Source organism: Durotheca rogersii (genome assembly GCF_024521655.1).
Source record: "Durotheca rogersii strain YMJ 92031201 chromosome Unknown GGS23scaffold_16, whole genome shotgun sequence".
Taxonomy (NCBI): domain Eukaryota; kingdom Fungi; phylum Ascomycota; class Sordariomycetes; order Xylariales; family Xylariaceae; genus Durotheca; species Durotheca rogersii.
The window spans coordinates 480,156-506,946 of NW_026251247.1; the positions used below are offsets into that span (position 1 = coordinate 480,156).

Below are 26,791 nucleotides of genomic sequence, written 5' to 3' on the forward strand. Positions count from 1 at the left end.
CTCACACAGAAGAGTCGGTTCAGTCGGCGGAAGTCCGACGGAACAGGTTTAAATTCTTCCTCATCCACTTCCGAACGGTAGAGACGGCGGTCGAATCGCTCCTCCTTCCAGATACCCAGTTTGGATCTCTCCATGACTTTGATACCCTTCTGCCCATTGATGCTCTGTCCTCGGAGATCCGAAACCTCCGCCACCTCCCTTTACGATTGATCGACGACTATCGCTACTCCACGACATTACGAAACGAACCTGTATGAGGAGGGGCGTCTTTTTTTGGAGAGGAGGGGGGAGGACAGGTGGGGAACTGCATTGAACACACGACATGGGTAAAGAACATCTTGATTTCAGGCACGCGTTCGGGGAAGGTGTACGTTTCCTTGTTCGAGGGCGTTGAGGGATTATACCGGGGAGAATACTAAGGCACCCTGGGCATGTTGGTTGTCGAAGTGCTCGCGCAGGTCCTCCGAGCCACGGCAACAGTAGCGGCAACAGTAAGCGGCAACGGCTGAGACAGGCACGACGACTAGCACAAAGCCGGGACGCCGGTGCTAGCAAGGAGGATATCGTTAATGAGCACAGGCACATGTACGAATAGCCCCATAATGCTAATGGTATATAACGCGGGGTGATTGCTGTATCATGAAGCACCTAATAAGGAGGATACCGTCGAAATCGCCTTCCCCCACATGCATGCGCGTGAAGGTATCGCAACCATGTGACAGAAGATCGCCGCAGAACGGCCGGGTAGCGGGTGCGCGACGTTGGAACCTCGTGAATGTTGCGATGCATGTGAGGCGCCGCACCTGGTGTCGGCAAACCGTCACCAGCTGAAAATCGAAGCCGGTCGAAACAGGGAGAGTTCCGCGTGACGGGGCCGAGGGGTGCTCAGCCTCAAAGAGAGGAGAGTGGCTAGGGCTGCGTTCGCCCATCGCCCTACGGTGCTGATACCGACATATAGGTGTGTATTTAGAGGTGGATTTCCCTACCTATATATTTATATTTATCTACCCGGCTGGTACTGTACGCATACATAGTTATAGGTGGTTGTATTTCGTTGATGGGTACCTAAGCAGGTCGGTAGAGGAGTAGGAACATTAGGATGAGGCTCGATACAATGGAAAAACGTCGGGCTAGATACCTACCTACCTAGACTGTGTTTGGGGGGCACCTAAGGTGGACTCCCTGTAGGCCAAATGCTGACGGGGGGCGTACGTTGCGTGATTGTGATGTGCTTGGGCAACAGGCTTCAAGACTGACAGAGGAGATGGGACAAGAAAGCCATACATGACACCCCAGCCAGGCACCCGCAGCCCTACCGACGGGTACGCAGGCACTATAGGTAGGGAGGGAGGCAGGGAGGGAAGAAGTCAGAGTCAGAGGCAAGGTGATGCTGTGCTACGATGCCGGATGTGCACATATGTACGAGGTACCCTGCCAAGGGAGGTAACGGTGGGATAGACCAGCATAGGAAATCTATATAGGGCATCTAGGATCGGGGAACCTCGCTAGGCGTAGCAACGCAGATCCGGGGGATCTGGATAACCGTCGGATAGGCACGTACAACGGCGACACCTACCTACCTACCTATACCTACTCTCGGGCTAGAAAGCTCGTATCCGCCGCTGTCTGTCCTTCCTACGTAGCACGTATGTATGTGCTTGTATGGACGGGCATTCATGGCGTTGGCGGCATACAGGTGCTAGGTACTGTGTAAAGGATGCTTGCGGATAGGTGTTGGTGGCAATGTATGTATATGTATGCAGCTGCAGCGAGAGGATGAGGGGGAAGTGGAAAAACGGCGGGACCCTCGAAGCTGGGGCCTCTCCCCACCCTGCTAGTTATGGTTGCATCCACCCTCCCGGCCAAGTTCGATGTAGGGCGGAATGCGACGGGCTGGTAGGTAGGTAGGTGATATTACCTCCGACACTCACCGGGCACGTACAACGTGGAATACTCCGAGGTGACCACTCTATCAGCTGCCCCGACGCTCTCGAAGCTTCAGCATTTGCGTGCTTTCTCGTGACGCTGGGCCGCGGAGCGCGGGAGGGCGCATGGACGCGTCGCGAAGGGGGAGGCTGACAAATGACTCCCCTACCTTGGGTACCTACCCGGCGCATGGGGATTCGAGTCTCAAGCGACCTTGCCCAGGTTATGCTCCCGTATCCACCGAAGTGAGGCGTGCTTAGCATAGTAGCGGTAGGTAAGTATGTTGCCGTGAGCCGATGGTCCTACGTGCCGATGCGCATACCTCGAAAGCGTTCTCATGATGTACTCGCGTTATGCAGCGTATGTGCCTAGGGACGGGCGGTGGAGCGGGCCAAGTCGCGAGGGTCTTCTCGCTTCCTCGCTCCGGCCTGCTCGCCGCTCTGGCGGCGCGCTGTTCGGAACTGGGCGCAGGGTGCCGTAGGGTCCGCAGCGCGTCGAGCGTGTACAGCGTGAATACCTCACCAGGCCTCCTCCCCCTCAGGTAGGAAGCAGGTACCCAGGTACCGACTGAGTCTTGTCGCACTTGGCGCGAATCTGCTGGGGAGTACATGTTCGTCTATCCAGCCGCCAGAGACGCCAATGTATATCACACGCCTGCACAGGTCGGAGGCTACATGACCAAGATAGTGAACATGTACCTGCAACGTAGATAAGGCCGGGTCTCTACGAGGCACTCCAGAGAAGATCGGCGTTGGGGGCCGTTCCCATGAAATAATGCGGCCGGTACATAATCATCTCTGCCCATACCCTTTTTTTAGACCTTCGCCGAACCCACCAACTCTTTTTTTTTCTCTCGCCATACTCTTCCCCAAGTGGGCTTACGATTTCCTCACTTTTTCTCCTTCTGATTTGAAGCTTGCCCTGCTTCGTCCTCGATTCTCGGGTAGCTGTCGTGCCAACGGTATAACTCTGTGCTATCCCCGTATTCCAGCCACACTCTAGGCAGAGAGCAAGTAAGGGAGAGAGAGAGAGAGAGAGAGAGCACACGCTCGCCTGGGGCAACCGACCATGGCTCCACGGGAGAAGAGCAAATTGAAGCGAGGCCGAGTACGTCCTCCTACCTACCCTCGAGACGTCTGTCCTTGGTTGACCTCGCTTTGTACAGGAATCTCACCCCAGTAACGACCCCGACCTTTCCAAGAAACCTCGCCGATCCGGCCGCCTGTCCCAGAAGGCGGAGAGCGCTTCGCAACAGAAGACCCCCGTGGCTACAAACGAGCAGAAGCTGCCCACCCCCGTTACCCACCAGGCCGAAAGCAGCGAGCTCTACAAGGAACCCACAGCCGAGCCACCCGAGGGGCGGCCGAGTCAGGTCACCCATCGCACCCCCGACGAAACCTTCTCCCAGGCCCACGTCTTCTCGTCGCCTCCGGAGGACACCCAGGCTTTCCCGACCTCCCAATTCGTCGACGCGAACGCTGCCCTATCTAACGAGGTCCAGGATGAGGAGAAGGAAGGCGTATGGGGCTACCTCCTACCCATTTATTCGAGGTACGGAGGGAGCTGTGTGGTCCTGAAGAAGCGGTCGACGTGCCCTATTGCCGATGACGTCTCTGGCGTGTTGGCCAACCCGGAGGCCGGCGCCACCGCGCTGGAGCGAGAAGAGAGCCTCGAGCGGTCCAAGACCAAGAGTGTGCCGTCCGGGGGCTACCTGATCGGACGACACCCCGAATGCGGTATGTGCTAGGTGCTTCGTTGGTCCGGCATCGTCAATGGTCGGAACGGATGCTAATCTTCGACAGACATCATCGTGGACGATCCGGTAGTCTCCAACCGGCACTGCCTACTATTCACCGAGCACAACGGAGACGACACCGTCGCCATCCTCGAGGATCTGTCAAGCAACGGGACTTTTGTCAACGAGGCCATCGTCGGGCGGAACCAGCGCCGCGAACTGCGCGAACAGGACGAAATTGCGGTGATGGACAAGGCTAGATTCATCTTCCGGTACCCGCAAAGTCGCGCGTCCAGCGCCTTCGCCCAGCAATACACCCTGCTGGACCGTCTGGGCAAGGGCCATTTCGCCGAAGTGTATCTGTGCGTGGAAAAGTCCACCGGTCAGCAGTACGCCGTCAAGAAATTCACCAATCCCCCCGGCATGGACGAGAGGTCCAAGAAGTCTGGTCTGGAGCAGGAGATCGCGGTCCTGATGGGTGTCAGCCACCCTAACGTCCTATGTTTGAAGGATACGTTCAACGAGAAGAACGACGTGTACCTCGTGCTGGAGCTGGCTCGGGAAGGCGAATTGTTTAATTACATCGTCATGAAACAGAAGCTGACCGAGAATGAGGCGAGGAAGCTCTTCATCCAGCTGTTCCAGGGCATCAAATACCTAGTACGGCTGGCTACTACCTTCCCACCCGCCCTAGCACGACTAGCTAACGGTGACGACAGCACGACCGGAATATCGTCCATCGAGACGTCAAACCCGAGAATATCCTGCTGGTCGACAAAGAACTGCACGTCAAGCTTGCTGATTTCGGCCTCGCCAAGATCATCGGCGAGGAGTCTTTCACGACCACATTATGCGGGACCCCCAGCTACGTCGCCCCCGAAATCCTAGCAGAAGGAAGGCATAGGAAGTACACCAAAGCCGTGGATATTTGGTCACTCGGCGTAGTGTTATATATCTGCCTATGCGGATTCCCCCCCTTCTCGGACGAACTTTGTAGCCGCGAATTCCCATTTACCCTCTCGCAGCAGATTAAAAGTGGACGGTTCGACTATCCCTCGCCTTACTGGGATTCCGTGGGCGATCCAGCTTGTAAGTCACCAGTCAGCGCTCGACTCATATACCCCGCGCCAGCTTCACCACCCTTTTTGGGGCCCTTGAATCTGATATCTATCTCAGTGGATCTGATCGATCATATGCTCGTCGTTGAACCAGAGAAGCGCTACACGATCGATCAATGTCTGACTCACCCGTGGCTGACCCAAAAGTTGCTGGGCACGAATGACAGCACCGACGGACTGGTCGCCGGCATCGGCGGTCTCGAGGTGCAACGGCGAGGCGTGGTTCGGGAGCGGACGTTACTGAGCTCCATCAATTCGGTACAGGTCACTAACAAAATCCCTCCGGGTCCGAGCTCCAAAAAAGGCACTGTCAAAGTGTTTTCTAAAAACCCGGGTGCGGATACCCGAAATTCAGCTACGACGGAGCAGCCCCGACCTGCGGATCAACGAGATACGAAGGAATTCATGGAGATGGGTGGTAAGGGCGACCAAGAGCTATTCGGTGACGATGCGACGAGCGTCTACTCTAAAACTGAAACTGCCGCGGCCGCGGGCAAGGTAAAGGGGAAGGGGAAGGGGAAGGGGAAGACTAATGGCAAATGAAGGAGGACGGCGGCGACGACGGGGTGTAGTGCTAGGCGGTACACGGAACAGCTATCGTCGAAGACAGCTCGGGGGTCATGGGCGTCGTTTCACTCATGAGTTATGGTATATAGCGGGCTAGCGGATCTTGGTAGTTTTTTCCGTGTCGATTTTCAGATACATGGACGCTTAGCCGCGGGGGAGTATCGTTTTGTTTGCCTCTCGAAAAGAGGTTCTTCCATTTCCAGAGTTATACGGCATCGGAATCTCGAGGAGAGGGTTTCATCCGGACTTGACATTAAAAAAAAGGCAAGGGGATTTCGCCTTAGTTGACATTACATAGCCGTCGGGATATCCCGCGATAATATCTCCGCAACTCGCCTTACGAGCTCTACAATACGACAAATTGAAAACCGCCGCGTCGGCCGAGTCAAGGCCGGAAACGAAGATGCGGTATTTGGATTTACGGGTCTGCTCGTTGAGGTTGAAAACCGGCGGTTTTCCACGCCACTTTACAAGCCTTACCTACCCCCTTTTATGTCTTTATGATTTGTATAGCAGTTGCTCTACTCTCTCTTTCCACGTTCACACACTCTGCTTGCCGAAACAAAGACGTCGCTATTGTCGCCGTCCGCCCGATCCCGAAACCAACAAAAACCAAGAGCAGCGACCCCGCCCACACCCGGTTGGCTCTTTGTCCCGGCGCTCAAGGCGAGACAAAGACGGGCGTGGACTGTATGACGGCGGGGCCGGGAGGACAAGGGGAGGACAACCCTCGAGTGTGTGTGCTGCACACGTCGGGCGACCTACTTAGTGGCTGGCTTCTCTGGATCCTGATCTTTTGCAGATGCCGTCTGTCTAGGTGCGGGCGTACGCTATATACACATATACATACACATATACCTATATACGTTCACACCCGTACGGACACATCCGCCAGCGCGCAGACGCCGACTCGGAGAGACGATGGCTTCGCCTTACCAGGGCCCCCCTGACGAAGCGACGGCCCAAGCCGACGAGGGCAGCGGCGGCAATCTCCCCCCGCCGCCGCCGCCAGAGGCGCAGAAGCCGAAGAAAAAGAAGATGTCCCGGAGGCAGCCTCTGCCGTCTCGGTACCCGCCCCCCGAGGCGCTGCCAGACTACGTCCACCGCGCCCTGCCCCTGCCGCCGCCACCGCCGCCTCCCGCCCCTACGCCTTCGGGCGGGCTGTCCCCGCGGGGCGGCAGCAACGACGACGACGACAGCAGAGGCGCGGCCGAGGAGGGCGCGGCCCCGCGCCGCGTAGCGCCGCGCCAGCGCCACCGTGTCGAGGAGTACGTGGTCAGCCCGATCTCGCTGCCGGCGTCCAGCGTGGGCGAGGGAGAAGGGGAGGAGGAGACGAGGGAAGGATACACCCGCCGCGCCAGGCGGGGGCAGGGGGAGGGCCAGGAGGAGTTATACTTCGAGGTGTCGCCGGTGTCGCCGGGGAGCGAGCGGGAGGGGAGCGGCGACGACGAGACGGCGGCGGTTTCAGAGCTGGACTCGCCGCTCGACGACGACGACGACGGGGACGAAGATTGGGCCGGCGACGTGTCGGACGCGATGCTAGCGCTGCCGCGACAGGGCCCCGAACCGACGCCGAGCCCCGCGATGCCGTCGTCGGGCGTGTTCTACTTCGCGCTGGAGAGCCCGCCGCCGCCTCCGCCGCGGCTCAGCCGGCGGTACAGCGACCCGGCGCACGCCCGCGGCGACGCAGCGGCGGCGCAGATCCCGGCCGAGACAGACGCGGCGCCGCGGAAGCCAGCAGCAGCCATCAACGGCGCGCGCGGCGAGAGAGACGGCGGGCCGCCGCCGCCGCCGCCGCCGAAGACGGTGTCCTTCGGGGGCGGCAGGCTGGGCGCAGGCACGGGCGGCGGCACGCCGGCGACGGGGTTCGCGGCGCGGCCGCGGGCGAGCAGCGGCGCGCGGCGCACGGCGCCGGCGCCGCCCCCGCTCAAGCTGCGCGAGCGCCCGCTCGCGGACCAGTACGTCAAGACGCCGTTCCCGCGGGCGGGGCCGGGCAGCAGCGCGCGCAGCAGCAGCAGCGTCGAGAGCGGCGACAGCGGGGTGCTGGGCGTGGGCGGCGCCCCAACGCCGTCGCCGCTGCGCGCGCCCGCTCGCGCGACGTCCCCGCCGCCCGACCCCGGCCTCGGCCGCGCCGCGAGCCCCGCACCGTCGGGCGCCGGCCCCAAGGTCAAGAGCATGCTGTCGAGGGCGAAGACGGGGCTGGGGCTGGGGCTGGGCCGAGGATTGGGGATGGGGATGGGGATTGTGGGGGGAACCGCGGCTGCCGGCGCCCACGAGCGCAAGCGCGCCGAGATCAAGCGCCAGATCCGCGTCGCTGCCGAGCCCGGCCCCCCGAAGCCCAAGCCGAAGACGGGGTCGTAGTTACCTAGATACAGGCAGGTTAGGGCAGGCTGCTGAGTGTTATTGTAGTATGTAGCGGGCGCAGAGACCGAGGATAGAAATCCTACTAGCTGCTTGTTTCGTGCAGATTGGCTTGATGCCAGCGAGGGTCTCTCCGTCCGGAGGCTCGGGGAGGTTCGTTTCTATGGGACCATGCTCGGGGGCAGGGGAGATGAGCTAAATAATGAAGACTACCAAGTAGCGCTGTTAGGAATCGAACCTATCCTCCATTAAGTAACCCATTGATCTAGGGGTAGCTCGGGTAGCTTCAGTACCTACACCTATATAGGTACCGTAGGTACTGTCTAAGGCAAGTAATTCTTCAAGACGCCTGGGCATTTCTCGGGTACCCCGCAGACGCCGGAGTACCGGCTTGGCCCCTAACACCGATAAGTGTATACCTGTAGCCACCTTAGGGGTCCTAACCTGTTTAACGGTCTTAGGGGAAGTAGGTACCTGATGTACCCGAGAAAGATAGGTTAGGTACTTCGAATCGGAGGTAGCGAAGTCCGTTTACTTCGCCCTTGCTTCGCCCTTGGCTCCGGCCCGGTAGGGGTGTTACAACGAGGTACGTGACTCTTCAGCTTCGTTGTCCGAACCCGGATAACCCAACCGGGCTTACACCTGCACGTCTTGGCCTCTTCTTCCCCCTTTTCTTCTATTCTTCCCCTCTCCGAGATACGGCGACCATGACGACCCCCGCCGACGGCCTCTCCTACGATCCGACGACGACATCGACCGAGAACGCACACGGTTCCGCCCCGCTGGCCGGGCTCGTAGCAACCGAGATCCCCCAGAGCATCCGCAGCTCTTCCCCCACCGCCGACCTCTCCCTCTCGCTCGACCTGCACAAACAAGCAGCGACCGAGGATCCCCCAGACCCGGCCTCGTATTACTGGGATGCGTCGACGATGGCACCGCTCAACGCAGTCTCGGCGGTCAGTATAGCTACCACCCGAGCACGTCATTGCGCGATCCTTACCGATCTCTTCTCATCCCTGTCCCATCCCGCCCCCACCCGCTCCTTATGTATCCAACTCATAGAGGGGAGATAAATCTATACATGTCTCTACGCTCGGTACAATCATTGCCAACGTGCCTGCTAACGCGATCCCCAAGGCCGCCATCGCCCGTCTGCGCGCCTACAAGCCGCCGCCCTTCCCGACCTGGGACCGCCTGCCGGTGAGCCGCCGCGCCGCCGTTCTGATCCTGCTCTTCGCCGACCGCCGCGGCGACCTGCGCGTCGTCATCACCATGCGGGCGGCCAGCCTGCGGAGCTTCTCCGGTACGGCCCCGGCGGCCTGGCTAGCTACCTGCTAGTCCAGCTAACCAGCCCCCAACTCTCCTCCCCCGCCCCCCCCCCCCTTTTCTCGAAAGAGAAAGAATTCCCACTCCCCGAAATGAAAAGGACTCGATCTAATACATGCTTTGCTCCCCCCCGCGCCCGCGGACTAGGTCACGCAGCTTTCCCAGGCGGAAAGGCGGATTCGCTGTCAGAGACTCCCTGTAAGTGCCCAGCCGAGAGGAAAGGGAAGAGAGAAGGGGCGGACGCAGTAAGGCGTTAGGGGGTGGTTGCTGCGAAGATGTGTGTGTGGGAAAGGAGCAAAGAAACCCCCGCAATACCCGCTAACGCCCCCCCTCTTCGCGAACAGACCAAATCGCCCGCCGCGAGGCGTGGGAGGAGATCGGGCTGCCGGCCGACGACGCGCGGCTCCCGCGGCCGTTCCGCATCGAGCCGCTGTGCAGCCTGCCGTGCAGCCTGGCGAAGACGGAGCTCGCGGTGCGGCCGTGCGTGGCGCTGCTGCGCTCGGACGAGGACGACGCGGGCGCGGACGCGGGCGCGGGCGCGGGCGCCGCGCCGGCCCCGCCCGTCGACGAGACCATGATCCCGCGCCTCGACGCGAAGGAGGTCGCGGCGGTCTTCAGCGCGCCGTTCCGCAACTTCCTGCGGGCGCGCGACGAGCCCCGCGGGCCGGGGCCCGAGCCCGAGCCGCTGCCGCTGCCGCTGCCGCCGGGCGACTGGTACGACGGCCGCTGGGTCCAGTGGCACGGCGAGCCCTGGCGCGTGCACAACTTCCGCGTGCCGGTGGACGACCAGAAGGTGACGCGGCCGCGGCAGGCGCCAGCGGCGGAGGACGAGGACGAGGGCGCGGAGCAGCAGCAGCAGCAGCAGCAGCGGTTCCTCGTCTGGGGCCTGACCGGCCGCATGCTGGTCGACGCGGCGCGCGTGGCCTACGCCGAGGAGCCCGAGTTCGAGCACAACGCGCACTACGGCGACGAGGCCATGATCGCGCGGCTCGAGGCGGCGGGGGCCCTGCCCGAGAAGAAGCAGGAGGGCCGGCGCGACGTCGGGCTCGACGCGCTCCGGGAGGAGGTCAAGGATGTCAAGATGTAAGGGGGGACGGACGGAGGAAGCAGTAGAAGCAGTAGAAGAAGAGGGACGACGAGACGGCGGGGGGGGGGGGGGGGTTGCGAGGTACGATGAAGTCCCGTCTCACGCTCGCTCACTCTACTCTTGTCTGCCTCGTCCCCTTCTCTTCACACGTAGACTACACATATAGACAGACCAATGCTAGCGGGCCCAAGCCCCAAACCGAGCGGAAGCTGTGCGTGTGTCTGCGACTTGCGATTCCATTGCGCGACTCGAATCTAACTAGGAACACGATGCCGTCACGCCATGCCGACGCCTGCTCGTGCGATGCTAATTCCCAGGCTCGTACTCTCTCGTCTCTCTCTCTCTGTCTCCAGCTAAGTAGTAGTAGGCATCTAGACGCGTAAGATGATAGGCGGGCGTATTGATCTCGAAATACATTTCCCCCCACGCGCATTCGTGGCGCAGTATCGTGGTGCCGCAGACGATAAATCGGCAGGTCGCCCGCTTCCAGCCCCGTTCCGTCGTCCGCGCCGGCTTCAGTGGCAGGCGGTCTCCTTGGCGGCCTTGGTGTGGGAGCCGAAGAAGTAGTAGCCGAGGCCGGCGCCGACGGCGACGGCGAGCATGACGGAGCCGTTGTAGGTCATAAAGAGCAGCCTTTTTTTGCGTGGTTTCCCCCCCTCCCCCCCTCCGGGCCGGGAGGTGGGGGGGGGGGGGCGAGCAGTTAGCAAGGAAGAACGGAGAACGCCGTACGAAAAGAGGGGAGATGGGTTCCCTCGACTCACATGATCATGAAGGCGTAGAAGTTCTGGATGGCGTAGAGGACGGACTTGACGACGCGGGTGCGCCGGTCGGCCGGGCCGTTTCGTCCTGCCGGCAGCAACGTCGTGCTCTCAGTACTTGGCTCGTCTTTGGTCGTCGGTCGCGGCGAATCTTAGCCCAGGGCCTCCCAAAAGGCAGCTGGCTGGCTGGCTGGCTCGGGATATTATAGCTGAGGGAAAGGGGAAAGGGGAAAGGGGAAAGGGGTGGAGGGAAGGAGGGGGGTGGCTTATCGTGTTACGACGCCCGTGCCTTCTTGTGGTTCCGCAACACATTCCCGACTGCGAAACTGCGTGCGCGGCTAGGGCTTACGGGGGCGTATGGAGCGGGAGGATGGAGACGAAGGGGGGGGGTCGATCGGGTTCGGCGGGTGACGGCGATACTCACTGGGTGCGACGGCGTCGAGGCTCGCGGCGGCGGAGGCGTCGTAGCGGCGGATGAGCTCGCGCAGGGCCTCGTAGCCGGCGCCGATGGCGACGACGGCTAGCAGGCTCAGGACGAGCGACACCGGGCCGCGGATGTGCCACTGCCTGAAGACGATGCACAGGTTGGTGGTGTCCCAGGTGAACAGCATCTATCCGGCGGAGAAAAGCGCCAGGGTCAGCTCGATTTCTCTCCTTGTTCTCTTCCGGGGTCTCCATCCACTTGGCCCGTCGCTATAAACGGGAGGGGGATGTCGGTTCGTCGCGCAAGGGACAAGAGACGGGAGGATGCGGTGCGGTGAGATGGGAGTGGGATACTGACGCTCATCTTGCACATGTCGCCGCGGCCCATATTTCCATGGTCCATACCGGCGGTAGCCATGTGCGAATGGTCCATATGCGAGTGGTCCATCGTTGCTACGTATGTGTCTATGTACGGGTTCGGGATGATCACCACAGTGCTAGATACACGCGGCACGGGGTTCGTCGGCGGGATTCGTATGGGGACGGCGATAGGGACGGGAGTAGGTGAGCCGATGACGCGTCGCGATGGGGAGGGCGGAAAAGAACACAGACAAGACGGAGAGTGATGCGAGCACGGAGGAGAGAAAGATAGCGACAAAGATAGAGAGCTGATTCCTTATATAGAAGGGGAGTGTTTGGATATTTGCTTAAATGTGCTCAACAGCAGAGGGAGGCGACGGGTGGTGTTGTCAGATGGGGTGGTTTCTTAGGTATAGTGGATAGCGAACCAGGGACGGCGAGACTGAGGAAAGGGAGCTCCCCGGTTCAGCTCGCGGCGTTGGCGGCTTGTAGCGGACCAGGGATGATACGCGGGTAGGTACCTAAGGTGAACACGTACCTGCATACCAATACATATAGGTACCTACGCATGCATATATGCATAGAGGTACGCAGTACATGGGTCAGGTAGGTACCCAGGTACCTCAGGTAGGTAGGTACCTATGTATACACGCATACCTGCGCTATCGCGGTATGTACATATCTCTGCTCATATGTAGGTAGATAGACACGGCAAAGAACCCCTCCCCTCCGCAGACAGATGTCAGGATAGAATCGGCGGCATCATATACAATGTGTCTTATCTCGGCGGCAGCGTAGAGGCCGGCCTGTCGAATTGTACCTACTACTCGTCTACCTCATACCGGCCTTTACATTAGTAATCTGCTTCCCTCTACCTAGCTCTCTCCAACTTCGTTATTCCGCTCCCAGCCGAGCTATCCTTAACCAACCCCCATTTCCTACGTACACCAGGTCGGCCTCAGCAAACCAACCCGGCCAATTCCACTCGCGACGAGAAGAGAGGGACAGACTGACTATCTGTTCACCGAGCCTCGAGCCTCCGAGCCGGCGGCCAGGACGAAACTGTATCCTCCCAGTCAGAGAGTACCGAGACACTTATCCCCTTCCTCTTCCTCTCCCGCTTCCCCGTCGTAGAGAAACGTAGCTTCATCGCCTCCCGAAGCTGACGGCGACATCTACATTCATATATTCATTTTTTTTCACCTACACGCTTGATCTCTTGTCGCGTTCCTCGTCATCCGTTTACTTGATACGCAGAACCCGTCCCACTGGCCAGCCCAACCAACCGCAACCATGCTCTCGGCGCCGGTAAACCTCCCAAAGTGGTAAGCTAGCAGAAAACCCACCCATTGGTGTGTGCCTGTGCGGGAGGGGAAGAGTGGTGAGAGATGCGTATAGATCTGGCTCTGACTGGCCGGCGACTGACGGACCTACCAAGGCTCGAGGAGAACTCTCACCTCCTGAAACCGCCCGTCAACAATTACTGCGTCTACAATGAGGACTTCACCATCATGGTGCGCATCGCGTCTACCTAGACCCGTCGACCGTCGTTTTCACACGGTAGAGATAAAGGCTAACTAGCTCCTTCGCGTCTGCCGAGCAGATCGTCGGCGGCCCCAACGCCCGGACGGACTACCACATCAACCAGACCCCGGAGTGGTTCTACCAGTACAAGGGCGCCATGCTGCTCAAGGTCGTCGACGACGGCAAGTTCAGGGACATCATCATCCGGGAGGGCGACATGTTCCTCCTGCCCGGCAACACCCCGCACAATCCCGTCCGCTTCGCCGACACCGTCGGCGTCGTGCTCGAGCAGAAGCGCCCCGCCGACCTGCTCGACCGCATGCGTTGGTACTGCCAGGGGTGCGGCGAGGTCGTCCACGAGGCCGCCTTCCACTGCACCGACCTCGGCACCCAGATCAAGGCCGCCATCGAGACCTTTATGGCGAGCGAAGAGAGCCGGAGGTGCAAGGCCTGCGGCGAGATCGCGAACTCGGTACCGAAGCCCGGGACCATTAAAGATCCAAACCGGGAGTGAAGGAGCAGAAAATCTGGCTGTCGGATCGCTCAGCTTAGCCCAAGGTAGATTACATATCTCCCGTTTCAGTATGCGGTGCGGTTATAAATACGCGTATTTTTACCGTGCGATCAGACTCCCTTTCCAGTCCCTCAAAGATAATCTCAGAGCACTCTCGTCATCAGACTCTCCCACTAGTCATAAATTTTCCATGCTGGTAAGTTCGGGTAGCGGAGAATTAGCTCAGATATACTTCTCTCTCCTCCCTCGCCTTGTTAGGAGATTTATGGAGGTAGAGAGTCATTGGCCTCAAAGTATAAAGGGGGTAGACGTAGCTGCGAAAAGTCTAGTGAGTCGACGTTGAGGTCACTTAGGTTTTCCCTTCAAACTCAAGCACACGCACACGTATCCGTCCACATATCAACTGGCAGCCACTTAAACTTCCCCTGTGATCTCTTCACAGACAGACATCCTCCGGCCGTCCTTCGGATCGTAGTTATGTGGCATCATTCCTTTTTTTTCACACCCGGTCGCCCACGCTCCCTCATCGTAATCATCGTCATACACATCGTCGTATCTGTCGAAAGCGCCGGCTGTGACCCTATCTCTACGTCTCATAACATTTCACTCTAGCCCCCTCTCTAGCTTCTCTCAAGTGCGTTCCCTCCGAGCCTAAAGTCGAACCACCGCTAGGGGCCTCCGTATAGAGGATCGCCAATCCGTACAACCACGACAACGCAGCACTAGAGAAACTACCCAAACCAAGGCACCAAACGAGTTAACGCGCGTGATAACACCCGCAGCCACGGTCGGTCCCGACGGGCTCTACGAGCTCGAATCGATCTACATCAGCAGAAACGTTAAGCCGCTGCCGGCGGATGGAATGGCGGGATTCGCGGCGCAGAAGCGCGCCGAGATAAAGAAAGCATCGCCGCTGGTGGGGCTGCCGGACGAGACGCAGCTCGCGATCAGCTTGTACCTGGGCGTCGAGGACGTGGTGCGGCTGCGGCAGACGTGCCGGCGGTACCGCAACCTGTTCTCGCAGGCCGAGGTCGAGCGGCTGTTTACGCGCGAGGGCCAGGCCGACGCGGCGCTCGCGTGGTGCTGCGTCGAGTGCCTGGTGATGCCGGCGTCGCGGACGCTCGTGCTGGACCTGCACCGCGCCGGCCAGCTGTGGCGCGTCATGTGCGTGCCGTGCTGGCGCCTGCGGCGCAGCGCGGAGTACTGGCGCTCCGGCAAACCCTCCGTCTTCTTCGCCATAGGCTACTGCCTCCTCGAGTACCCCTTCGAGGTGATGGTGTTTCTACCGATTGTGGTAAGCCGCCTCTTCTCCTTCCCCCCACCCCAAACTCCTAGATAACAACTAACCGACCTTCCTCTCTCTCGAACAGGTCTCCTTCTTAATAACGCCTATCGCGTTCTTCCACGGCTTGCAGCGACGCGACGGTGGGACAGCCCCCTTTCTCGTGTTCTGCACGCAGCTCGCCCTAGTCGGCACCTGGGCCCCGGTGGTATATTTCGTCGCGCAGAGAGCCGCCCTCCAAGACCGCAAAGCAACCGTTATATTCCCTGTCCTCGTGATTACTCTGTGAGTCTCTCTCTCTCTCTCTCTCTCTACCTCCCCCCCTCCCCTCCCCCCTTTTCGTCGGCCCCCCTTCGTAGAAAGAGGCCGACACGAGAAGGTGGCGTGACCCGAAGGCAACAAACTAACTAACGACCTCTCCCCCCGCTGGCGACAGAGCCGTCCACGTCATCAATACCGTGGGCTTCGGCCTCCTGTGCTTCGGCTACAACTTCTGGGGCTACAGCCTCCCGGGGATATCGGTGGCCCGGCGCTTCCTCTACGCCTGCTGCTCGCTCCTCGCCTTCTGGGCCATCTCGTACCCCCGGCTACGAAGCTAAGGACCGAGGCCCCCGGCCGGGCCACGGAGGAATGCTTTGCGGAAGAAGGGGGAGTTCGAGGGACCAGGAGTTGGGACTCGGCGGATAAGATTCAAAAAAAAAAGTCAACAAGGGTTTTTTATAAAAAGGAAGAAGGAAATGAAATGAACAGCCGTGGGGCGAGATTTATCGATGTGGGAGGGGGTTGGATATAAGACTACGCTCGGCGCCGGCCAGACACACCCGCTGGCCAAATAGGGGAGAAGCAAGTTGTGGATTTCTCAGTGTAGGAGCATACATACATCTATTATCTAACTGACCTGTCCAGCTGGCTTTATACATACGTAGTCATCTCTCAACACCGACAAACGCGTATTACGAACGATTTCACGGGCTGAGACCAGCCATCCTTACGAACGAATATGCCATGGTATGCACGTATATAATGTAACATTGCACTCCCCGTCTTTAATCCCGCTATCGTCGTCTGGCATGCCTTCCTGGCTGCTTGTAATTAAGTCTAGTACTGATAAGTACTACTACATAAAAAAAAAAACGCTGTCCTCCTCATCAGGCTTCATCCCTTCGTCTGTCCGCCGATCCGTGGTAATAATATACATCCAGTCGTCGTCGTCTCTCTATTCTTTCCGCGAACATTCTGTCCCGCGAGCGCGCGGGTGCTAAAATACAGGCAAAAGAGGGGGGGAAATATGGCAAACCAACCATAACATGAACTGGAAAATCAAAAAAGAGCAAAAAAGGGACAAGTATTATCGCTTTCCGGGGTCGAAAATGCAAGCAGCGCGCCGGCTCTAATTAATCAATGGGGGCCTCCGTGCGGAGATGCGGTGGTAGTGGCATCGCTTAATATGAGAGGCCACCCTCTCCCCTTCTCACTTCTTCTTGTTCCCTCGGTCATTTTGTTTTTGTCTTCCATTCCTGTAACGCCGCAGTCTTCCCCATCGGAACACCGCGGTGGATGTACATGCTGTATTATACGCCGCCATGAAATATATATCGGAAAGAGGAGAGAAGTCGTTATGTGAGTAAGCGCGTGAGGCAGCATGCCGCCTATCCACACGCAGGTAGGTGTATGTATGTTGGGGGGGGGGGGGGGGGGGGGGAAGAGCCCCCGTAACCGAGTACGGGTTGATGAGAAAAATTCGATAGAAAAAGGTGCTTTCTCCGGCTCCCCCCTGGGGAGAGCACCCCTGTCGCGCCGGGGCGGAAAGAACAGAATCAGAAATCGGGCGTAGCATTGGGTCGAAAGGGGGGGGAATCACGTGGAGGAGACCTTCTGGAAGCCCTTGAAGTTAACCCAGACGCAGTTGCAGCCGCCGGTGCCGCCGTCGATCCCGCCGAGTGACAGGTCAGGCTCGTTGTTACGGCCGTTGACGAGCGTCCCCGCGAACTTGAGATCGACAAGCACGAGCTTCGCGTCGTCGGGGTTGATCTCTCCGCTCGACGTCACACCGAACCGGTAATTGATCTTCTTCGCTGGGTCGCCGCCGTGCATGTCCTCGGTCACGGTTATCGGGTACGGCATCGTCCCTGGAGTCTTCGCCGTCGTAAAGCTGTCCTCGCTCTCGGGAAACACGGGTAGGGGCGATCCGCCGTTGCCGCCGAGGAGCTGCGTCGTGTTCTCCATCCGCGTCCAGATCTGCACGAGGAACCGCGTCTCCGCGAACGTCACGACCTCTCGAGCCTCCGTGAGCGCTGCTCCGCCATCGCCATCCTCCGCGGTCGCGTTCACGCTGCTTCGTAGGTAGATCGTCTTGTCAAAGTACGTGTAGAACCCGTAGTGCTCCGTCGGCAGCCCGCGGTCGAACAACCGCGCCGGCTGCTGCCGGGGCAGCGGAAACATACGCGCCGGCGCCCCCGTGCCGTCGCCGTTAACAGACGGTGGTGGTAGCCGGTCCGACAGGCTTGTGGCCAGCGGGCCGCCGTTGTCGTCACTGTCGTCGCTGTTGGGGATCGCGTTGTTAATGCCCTGACGGCGGTTGAGCGCGTGGTTTGGGCCGACTGTCTCGTCGACCGTCGGCAGCAGGCTGATGAAGAAGGGTGTCGGCTCCCCCGCCTTGTCGTCCGCCTCGATGTGGTCCGTTGTGTTACCCATAAATCGTATATCCGTGATCAAGGGCGGCGCCGGGTCGGGCGTGAATCCCGTATCCGTTATATTACTGGTCCCGTCATCGTTTGGGATGTTCCACAATGCCCGCGTGCTATTATCGTACTGAATCTGGAAGATGAAGGTGGGCTGGTTGGGCGCGCGTGGCGCCACCGAGTCGTGTTTTTCCTTCGGCAGCGAGCATGACCAAGCCGTCTGCGCCGTCGCCACTAGGCACCCGGACCTCGCCTCGATGTTGTCCGGTCCGACGACCGTCAGGACACCGGTGGGCATCGGCGGAAAGTCTGTCAGGTTGACCCAAATTGAGGGGATCGGGTCTTCCGGTCTTCGGCGCGTAAGAACGACAGCGAGGACAACAGCGAGGATAATAGCGGCGAGTATACCGCCGATGATTGCCAGACAGATACGTCTCCGCTTCCTGCCCTCCCGGCCACTACGTCCGAAGCATCCACCTTCGGGAATACAGCCGCGACCCCTCCACAAGCCGCCGGCCTTCCTAGCGACTACCTCCTCCTTTTCGTGGCGGCGCCGCTGCCTCTCGACCCGGTTATCGACTCCTCGCGCTTCGTAAAAGTGATCGCCGGGCCTATACGAACCAGGCGCACGGTCGGGGAGTGCCACTGCGGGTTGAGTAGGTCGATCTGCGGGCGGCGTCAGAGGTATATCCGACATGTTGATAGCGCCTCGAGCCGTCATTGTCCCTGGCAAACCCGGAGTTACTGGGCCGGGGGACGGGACGGGCTGGGGGCCGAGCGATTCTGAGGGTGGTAATATTACGGTATATTTAGCGATTTTTCCCGATTTGGGAGGGGAATACGGCGGCGGCTCCTCGCTTGGCGTCTGGTTCTCTTCGGCGAGGATTCTGGCCTTCTCGGAATGTGTCTCAACACCGGTTGACGAAGTCGCCGCAGATGAGGACCTGGCCAATTCGGCTACGGGTTGTTGCCCATGGGTAGCCGCTGATGCACTAGCTATGGTCAATCCCGCCGACTTCGAGGATTCACCCTTCTCGTCGGCTCCTGCCCACAATTCCCGACGAGACGGTTGAGACGACGAGGCGCTAGGCTCTGCTTCTCGTGCCTGCGTCCTGAATGGGTTCCATTGCTCCGGAGAATTGGCCTCTGTCTCTTGTCCTCGGTGTTCGAGGGGGCTAGATTGTTGCAGGAATGGAGTCGTAACATGGTCCCACCAGCCATGGGCCTGGCTGCTGGCGCTTGCAGGGCTCGGTACTGCTGCCGGAATTGGTTTGGCTGACTTACGAGTCGCCATGGGGCTGCCATCCTCCTCAAAGAGGGTGCATGGCGTTCCGATATCATCGTCGTCCAGATCCTCGATCCGCTCGGCCTGCTTCTGCTTGGAATTCAGGACCGCCGGCAACGCAGGCACAGGGGGCGCATCGGCATCAAGGCCGGGCGTACTCGGCTGCAAAGATATGACACTGGAGCGGATTTTAGGGCTGCGGTACGGGGACTCGCTTGCTTCCGTATCCGGGGACCACACCGAGCGTAGCGGTGCGGGTATCGTAGCGTTCCCGCCCCCCGCAGAAGGATTTCGAGAGGACCTGTAGAAGCCGATTGGTGTCTCAATTACTGCGGTATAGGGACTAACTTGGTGTTCGGATAAGTTGTCGGAAGGAACCGAGATGCCAATGACGATTGGTCGGGCGTCCGGGGACAGATCCGAAGAGGCAGGACGTGCAGGTTTAAGGATTGGGTTCGAAGCGGCGTTCATGTTCCCGGGCTTCTGCTTGAGCCATGAGAAGCTACCTATCGAGGCTGACGAGGGCTCGCCCTCTAATGCGTGGAGTGCTGCGGCATCGACATATTTCGCCCTCACATTGCTGTGGCTGCCCGACCGCTTATGCGCAGCTGTCGCTGACCGGCGAAACTTGGTCATATCAGTTACTAGTTTGATGCCTGCCCTCGCGTTCTGAGCCCTCTGTCTAGCTCTGGATCTGACCCGGAGGGGAGGCTTCTGGACTGCATCTCGTGCCGCGCTGCTTCTGCCAGCTGGCGTAGTTGTAGATTTACGGGATTTTTGTACTGTGTCGTTGGAGAAATCAATCAGGAGCCCGTCTTCATCTCCTGCCACTACCCTCGTCCCTGTGTTCTCGTCCCAGTCCTCCCACTCATCCTTAGGGCCCGCTTTTCGAGGAGGTAGATCAGAGGGCATGTCGATAGATGGCTTGGTCGCATCTTTCATGTCCATGTTGTACTGTGTGTTTAGAATATGAGGTTGTCAAGTTAAGATGGAGAGAAGAGTCCCAAAATCATGCCGAACTCACGATACCAGCGTTGAGGTCTAGCTGTAGGGGAAAGAGAATAGAAGGTGATAAGAATGATCAAAGGTTGGTTGGCGAGAAGGCAAGTTGAATGGTAGAAGGGAAAGGAGTCAGTGGAAGAGGGGTGTAGGTATGTGATTTTTTTCACATGGCAGTGACAATGCCTTGAGTAGGTAGGTAGAAATGCTTTCAGGTCTTAAAAAGCCATCGAGAACTCGACTGAGGGTCAAAGAGGTACTACCCCAATAGAAAGAAAAGGACTCGAAAATTATAGAACAAAGGAAAGGCTCGAGAACAATGCACCAGTTGGGAAAGAAAGGCAAGAAGTGTTTTTTTTGTGAATCGAGGTCACTGGATAGGGCTAGTATTAAGTACATGAGTCGATACGACGGCCCGGCAACAGTCTCCAAAGGGACGGCCTGCGCTGCACATCGACGGCAACACAACGAGGACGCGATATCGACCCATACGGGTTGCGTAAGATGCATACTTGACCTCGACAAACAAACCCACCACCGATCCTGTTTGAGAGGGTAGCCGTGTGTGAGTGGATGATTGTTTCAGCGGAACCACTTCATTGCACGACATTAGGCGGAAGCCAGGTCTGGGGTCTGCATAGGTCTCGCGGCTACCGATATTGAGAGGCCCAACTGGAGGCTCTGGATGGTGGAATCGGAGCATGAGGCAGATGAACGAAGGGTGTAGCCGCCGACTCTCCAGGTCGGGCGATGCCCATTGGTCCAACGCGGCTAGCCAAGAGATGACCATCAATGGTTGGGCGGCAACGAATTCTCAGCGCGCGGCTGCAACCCTACCGGCCCACTCCCTGCCGCCCCTGGAGGCGCTACCCGGATGATCTGAAAACATGGTGAGCTGTCGAGACGGCCGGGCGAGGAGATCGTATCGCAGCCGTGTGGGTGTGGGCGTGGTTTGGGTGTGCGGCGTCCCGAAGGATGAGGTGAGGCTAGAGTTGAAGTTGGTGTGAGAAGTGGCGGAAGTGGGTGTGCACTGCAAAATTCCTTAATACATTGGGCGATTTATTTGCCTAGTTAGGTAATGCTTGCTTAAGTGTATTTGAGCTGCTTAGTTGCATATCTCCGCTCTTCTCCGGCTTAGGTGCCTACCTCTTCTCCCTTACCTCCCCGGTAGATGCACCTAGGTATTTCCTTTGCCCGTATGTATGAAGGTATCCGGTGGCTTCTAGACGCATTCAGCATTAAGTGGGACGGAACCTTTCAGTCGGTAGGAGGTTAGGCAGAACCTGAGGCCGGTTGCGAGGAAGCAACCTGACCGTAGATCTACCTACATGACCGCCCAGGAACTGCTCTAAATGTGTAGACATGTCTTGACACGTATATGAGTGGGTATACATTAGGTAGGATGGGCCTACGCAATGTTTCTGTCCGCATAGGTATTTTGGGAAGTAATACCTATAGGAGGTAGGTACTGCGTAAGGTAGTAGGTTACATTAGGCATCGTGCTCTCTTACGTGCCCGCTACCTCTCAATATATCTAGGCAGGTATCTACCTACCTACTACTTGAGGTACCTAGCTATCCGTTTGAGTATGAGTAGACGTGTGTAAACACCTCCTGAGATCCTAACCTCCATCTAACAAGTTCTACGTAGGTAGGCAGCATAGCATGCATGCCTCTCGGTAATTCCCGCCCTATGGGGTATATGCATCTGGCCTACTCTGGAAGGCCAAGTCCTGGCGGATCTGTGCTTGTCGTATGTAGGTGTAGGTACATCTAGCGTCTTCCCCGATATCCGGTATCGACCCCTTTCTGTCCTCGCCCCTCTCCCTCCCCGCCCCCCACCCTTTCCGCACTCTCTAACCTTTATGAGACAAGATGAGATTGTATCGGATCACCACCATCTCACCGTGTAGCAGGATGCCTCTTTCGACCTCCTAACTACATACTGGCGATGTGCCTCGTGGCTTCTATGCATTGCCTACCTACCTCTATTACGCAGGGAGGTAGCGAGAGTAGTAATGGGGCGGTTTTACCCGACCCTACGATGCCCGTACGGTGCAGCCACGGCGTTAACTCCCAAGCTTCTGAACCTCGCCATCTGCGTCTCTCCTGTGCATACTCGGCTCTTCAGCCACGGCCCCGGGCGTCGTCAATGTCGTGGAACGTACCGCCCCAGCTTACGGGGGACGGGGACCGCAACGACAGAGGTTCTGGTCTCTTCTCGCGGCATTCCAGCGCGTGTTGCGTGCTCGGCTCTGCTCTAGGTAGACAAGAAATTCACGTACACGCTCGAGTCCCCTCATAGATGAATTTCACTCGCCAGCTTGCGTAAGAGCTCCAGTCCGGATCTGCCACCCCTGCCCGGTTCGTAAGTAAGATTTCCTGGGCCTCCTCCATTCTGTTACACATGGCCCCCACCCCCCTTCTTCACGTCACGTTCCGGCGGTCTACACACATCTGTAAATATAAACATAATATACATAGCATACGTGCACGGCCTTGTTTCTGTTGCATGAATCCGTATGCCGTATTCTTATAACACGACCCTACCCTATCTCCTCCCTCGTGGCCCGCCAGCGCAATATCCGAGATATCTTACTAGCCGGGGCTCCCCTGCGCGGTCGCTGTGGTCTGGGGAGCTCGGCTGATTCAGAGAATATCGAATCTAGGAGAATGCCTTGCTAGGCTACCGAACAGTTGCTGACGCTACCGAGAAGGGAAACAGGACACCGGCGCTCTTCACTCCAGTGGAGAAACCACCCGTCGATACTAACCTTAACCGACCATGACGCCCGCGCCCGTCTTCCAGGGTAATTGCCTATTCTACAACGAGTCATTGGGAATGATGGTTACGATGACTTACACGTAGGACTACTAGGTAGTACTGCTCATACTCTGATTAAGTGTGTATGCGTTGTCGACACGGTGAGGCTGCCGCCACTCTAACACATCTACCTAATTTTAGTACTAGGTTAACCATAGACATGGAGGCAGGTATGTCACTCCGGAGTGGCAGAAGATAGGGCTATAGTAGGTTGATGACCACCCTGTCGATGGCGATACTTATCAATAGGGTTAAGGAGAGGTCGATCGTGCGAGGTCGATCAGGTCCGGGGGGGGGGGATTCATTCTTTACCCCGTTACAAAAAGAGAGATTCAAGGCCCGCATGCCAAAGTCATCGCGAACATAACGCGCACACACCCACACGGGGGCACACACCTATATACACCCGCCCACACACCAACTTCTACCCATCCAGTCCCCTCGAATAACCCATAAGGCAAAATCCTATCGTCATTTAGCTCGCCGTAGGCGATGGTCGCACACTTCTCTGCGTGCGGAGGTGGGCGGCGAAGATCGGTCTAGACAACCTAGGCACGAGAGATGAACAGCCCACGGACGAGACATGAATGCGCCGACGATGGCCCCGTATTTCTAGGAGCACATGTCGTTTCTCCTCGCTCTATTCTTCGCCCGACGGTGCAGGGCCGGCCTGGCGCCTCAGCGGAATAGCCATACGTGTATTCAGGTACGCAGTAGCAGGTGTGTATGTAGGCGTCGAAGCATGACTGGACTGGGGATGGATACACATCCGAGTATGGGCATAGATCAACCTACACAGTAACTCGTAACGGCACGAATGCCCATCGTACGGAGAGCATATTGGTAAGCGGCACGTCCCTGCCTAGGTAGCATTACCACGTTGCGGGATGCGCGCCGCTAATCGACACCAAGTCGGTCCCACCGGGCAACCCGGTCGCTGTGAGGGAGCGATGAGATGCATGATAACATACGCGTATTGCATGCATTAGGTAATACTACCTACCTCTTAGGAGAGGTGGTTTCAGTAGATCCAGTCCTAGGCGGTATATAAAATAAAAAATAAAAAATGTAGGCAGGCTGTAGGGCTAGGGTAAGCCGTTTAGGGGGTACCCAAGACACCCCGGCTAGGTACCACAGTTAGAGAGTCTAGGTACCTTAGGTACCTAACCTCAGTTGGGGTATTATGCTGTAGGCTGTGATATAGCATGGCCATGTCTTGCGATGCGATGTGACTTGCGGTTTATCAATACCGTTGAACATCCACGTCAGGGTACCTTGGGGTGGTTTGGTAGGTACCTCCTTTACGCACACTATGGGTACTACGTTGGGTGGTTGTGACATACCTAGGTAGGTACCTAGATAGGTAGGGCAGGTACCTAGAGGCAGTCGGCGTTGCTCGGTCCAGCGCACCCCACTGGACCGCTACCAGCTGCTAATTCGGGGCGACATTTCATTCCCTCCTCTCTCCTTCGAACCACTCACCCGCTCGCCCATCTTTCATCCACCCTGGCCGCTCTCAGGGAATCACATCCCCCTATGCACACATCCGTCGCCGCCTGCGCCGCCTACCCATCGATGAGCTCCATGTCTAAGCACGAGAAGACGACAGATATGTATAAGCATATCCGCGTATATGCCGCAATACCACCCCAAAACGGCTTAGACAGGGCGTGGCTACACTACCACGACACGTGTATTGTTATAGAGACTAAGCCGTCGAATCCCCTGACGGCCTCAGCGCGGACTTGACCAGGGGGGGTTCAGTCCGCGAACCAAGACCGCCGCCGGATCCAAGCCAGTATAAGAGACGACGGCTAGCCTCACCAGCGCTTATATAAGAAGGACTGGCCATGGACAATGTGACAGAGTGAAGCGGCGGGCCACGAGTCCTAAGAGTTATTGCCGCAGTCGGTCGCGTTCATCCCGGGTTCCCCTAGCATCGAAATAACACGTGTGCGCCCCTTTCCCTTCCGTCGCGCTACGGCTATACCTACCTGCATAAGTCTCGCCATACCCGCGAGGCGCCATGCGGTGCGGCGGAGGCGCTCTGTCCCGTCCCTCCTGATCAAGCCGACCAAGCCGAGGATTGCGCCATGTCGCTCGCACAGGACGAGAACGTTGACCAATCCACGTCCGCCATGACGGCCCAGAGGTATAACGGCCCGGCTAGGGACGGCGATTGGGTCAACTACCGGGACATCATCACCGCCCTCTATCTCGACCAGAACAAGAGCCTCAAGGAGGTCATGCGCATCATGCGGGAGGAGTATTATTTTTTCGCGACGTGAGACCTCCCCCCGGCCACCTGCCCCTGTCTATCCGTGGACCCGTCTCTCAGCACATCTACCACCGACCCTGAGGACGGAAGCACTGACCCGACACCAGGGAGAAGATGTACAAGATCCGCTTCAACAAATGGGGCCTACACAAGAAGCTGAGGGCCCACCAGGTCGCTGAGCTGCTCGTCCAGCACAGCCGCCGGGCCGCCGTCGGAAAGGCTTCGGTCTCCTACGTCCACGGCCGTAAAGTCGACGTAGACCGGCTCAACACGTACCTCCGACGAGTCTCGCCTGCCAGGCGCAAGGAGCTCGAAGCGATACGCTCGGGCGAAGTCCAGCTGGCCAGCGACCAAAGGCGCAGACTGGGAGTTATCATATGCCGAACCCCATCACCGGAACCAGAGTCGATGCTGAGACGTCTGGATGCGCCCGACAGCCTGCGGCTCCCGGAGGAGTGTCTGCAGATCGTTCGCGATTACGTTCGTGGCGCCTTTGAAGCGTCGTTGTGGCATACCACGCCGCAACAGGAGCTGATATTTCCCCGGATGGGGAAGACGTGGCTGGACCCCGTGTCATGCGCGAGGCAATTGCTCATCAGCGGCCTCAGCGCTCAGGGGTTCAGCATGCTGAACATAGCCTTGAACGACTATCGGGCTGTGCTGGCCAAGGAGGACCCGTCGCTACTCATCGAAACCTGCCTCGCCCTCGGCGCGTTGTTGCAGTCGGGGTTAGAAATCGCCAAGTCGCTAGTGAATTTCGCGTGGCAGCTGTCCATGATCGTCTTCGAGCTGCCTCGGCATCCGTTGCGCCTCCTCTTCTCGCGGCTCAGGACGGCGCCGCTGACGGAGATTAGGCAGGTCATCGGCCTGATCCTGCAAGCTTACCTGCAGGCCATGCAGGTGGGCAGCCGCCTCAAGCCGACGTACCTGGCCACCGTGTACCGCGCCATGCTCAATAGCGAATTCATTGACACGGCGACGACGCAACATCTCCTGCGGGGCATCCTCGCGGGCTTGGAGGCGGTGTCGCCGCCTCCGCCGCCCGATCCGGCCAGCCCGCCGGACCCGCCGCTGCTGGTGGAGCTACGCAAGGACACCAACCTAGTGCGGTACCACCTGGCGTGGCTGTTCGACGTGCACGACAAGCCGAACGAGGCGCGGGCTGCGGCGCGGACGCTAGCGGAGACGCGCGGGCACGACGCGCGGCTCGCGCGCTTCAGCGCGTACAACATGCTGCGGACGCTGCCGACGAGCCACGAGGTCGGCGACGACGAGGTCATCGCACTGCTGTATGGCGCGCTCGCCGAATGCGAGGCCCAGTGGGGGCCCGTGGACAACGCGGCCGTCTCGGTGCTGGCGGTGCTCGAGCAGTACCTCGTCCGCGCCGGCAACGTCGGCGAGGCCGCGCGGGTCCGCGCCGACTTCGACGCGCGCTGGCAGGAGGTCTGCAGGCGCTTGCGCGAGTCGAAGGCGTAGAACGGAGCCGCCTACACCCTTGCGCCTTGCTCCCTGTCCGCCTAGAGAGCTAGACACGCGTGGCGAGCGATGTAGGTGTATTAACATCCCATTCTACCGTCTCTTCGCTTTCCTTCTTTCCCCTTTCTCCTCACGCGCACGGAAGCTTAGTAGCTGTGAACGTACTAAAAAGGTGAAAATGACAATTTTCGGGTGGACGCCGTCGGTCTATTCCCCCCACGTGCCCATACACGTACGGCCGGTGCAACAGCAGAGGCGAGTTGGAGGC

At 58.7% G+C, this 26,791-nt stretch overlaps 8 protein-coding genes across 8 annotated transcripts; 6 read left to right on the top strand and 2 right to left on the bottom strand.

The window, feature by feature from the left end:
- The first annotated feature begins 2,708 nt into the window (after window positions 1-2,708).
- GGS23DRAFT_132465 (Pkinase-domain-containing protein) lies at window positions 2,709-5,795 on the top strand. Its single transcript, XM_051511187.1, has 5 exons — window positions 2,709-3,033; window positions 3,092-3,662; window positions 3,729-4,321; window positions 4,381-4,750; window positions 4,838-5,795. Exons 1-5 carry the CDS (start codon window positions 2,995-2,997, stop codon window positions 5,320-5,322), a joined length of 2,058 nt encoding a protein of 685 aa, XP_051370515.1. The 5' UTR covers window positions 2,709-2,994; the 3' UTR covers window positions 5,323-5,795.
- On the top strand, window positions 5,795-8,031 carry GGS23DRAFT_611404 (uncharacterized protein). The gene has a single exon (XM_051520405.1). The coding sequence runs from the start codon at window positions 6,268-6,270 to the stop codon at window positions 7,705-7,707; it is 1,440 nt and encodes a 479-aa protein (XP_051370516.1). The 5' UTR covers window positions 5,795-6,267; the 3' UTR covers window positions 7,708-8,031.
- Window positions 8,032-8,414: 383 nt separating this feature from the next.
- Window positions 8,415-10,120, top strand: GGS23DRAFT_598209 (uncharacterized protein; the record flags this gene model as incomplete). Its single annotated transcript, XM_051518737.1, has 3 exons — window positions 8,415-8,663; window positions 8,845-9,010; window positions 9,378-10,120. The coding sequence occupies 3 exons, from the start codon at window positions 8,415-8,417 to the stop codon at window positions 10,118-10,120; spliced, it is 1,158 nt and encodes a 385-aa protein (XP_051370517.1).
- A 183-nt stretch (window positions 10,121-10,303) lies between these two features.
- GGS23DRAFT_132605 (Ctr copper transporter family protein) lies at window positions 10,304-12,097 on the bottom strand. Its single transcript, XM_051511188.1, has 5 exons — window positions 11,660-12,097; window positions 11,303-11,489; window positions 10,882-11,005; window positions 10,568-10,753; window positions 10,304-10,418 (listed from the first exon to the last, which is right to left on the bottom strand). The coding sequence occupies exons 1-4, from the start codon at window positions 11,747-11,749 to the stop codon at window positions 10,636-10,638; spliced, it is 519 nt and encodes a 172-aa protein (XP_051370518.1). The 5' UTR covers window positions 11,750-12,097; the 3' UTR covers window positions 10,304-10,418; window positions 10,568-10,635.
- A 295-nt stretch (window positions 12,098-12,392) lies between these two features.
- Window positions 12,393-13,941, top strand: GGS23DRAFT_575002 (3-hydroxyanthranilic acid dioxygenase). Its single transcript, XM_051516773.1, has 3 exons — window positions 12,393-12,986; window positions 13,100-13,175; window positions 13,265-13,941. Exons 1-3 carry the CDS (start codon window positions 12,955-12,957, stop codon window positions 13,697-13,699), a joined length of 543 nt encoding a protein of 180 aa, XP_051370519.1. The 5' UTR covers window positions 12,393-12,954; the 3' UTR covers window positions 13,700-13,941.
- A 73-nt stretch (window positions 13,942-14,014) lies between these two features.
- Window positions 14,015-15,580, top strand: GGS23DRAFT_611410 (uncharacterized protein; the record flags this gene model as incomplete). The annotated part of the gene is made up of 3 exons (XM_051520406.1): window positions 14,015-14,993; window positions 15,070-15,266; window positions 15,418-15,580. Exons 1-3 carry the CDS (start codon window positions 14,562-14,564, stop codon window positions 15,578-15,580), a joined length of 792 nt encoding a protein of 263 aa, XP_051370520.1. The 5' UTR covers window positions 14,015-14,561.
- Window positions 15,581-16,731: 1,151 nt separating this feature from the next.
- Window positions 16,732-20,105, bottom strand: GGS23DRAFT_132708 (uncharacterized protein). Its single transcript, XM_051511189.1, has one exon. The coding sequence runs from the start codon at window positions 19,893-19,895 to the stop codon at window positions 16,839-16,841; it is 3,057 nt and encodes a 1,018-aa protein (XP_051370521.1). The 5' UTR covers window positions 19,896-20,105; the 3' UTR covers window positions 16,732-16,838.
- Window positions 20,106-24,907: 4,802 nt separating this feature from the next.
- GGS23DRAFT_606054 (Clr5 domain-containing protein) lies at window positions 24,908-26,523 on the top strand (the record flags this gene model as incomplete). Its single annotated transcript, XM_051519859.1, has 2 exons — window positions 24,908-25,053; window positions 25,155-26,523. 2 exons carry the CDS (start codon window positions 24,908-24,910, stop codon window positions 26,521-26,523), a joined length of 1,515 nt encoding a protein of 504 aa, XP_051370522.1.
- Window positions 26,524-26,791: the final 268 nt, after the last annotated feature.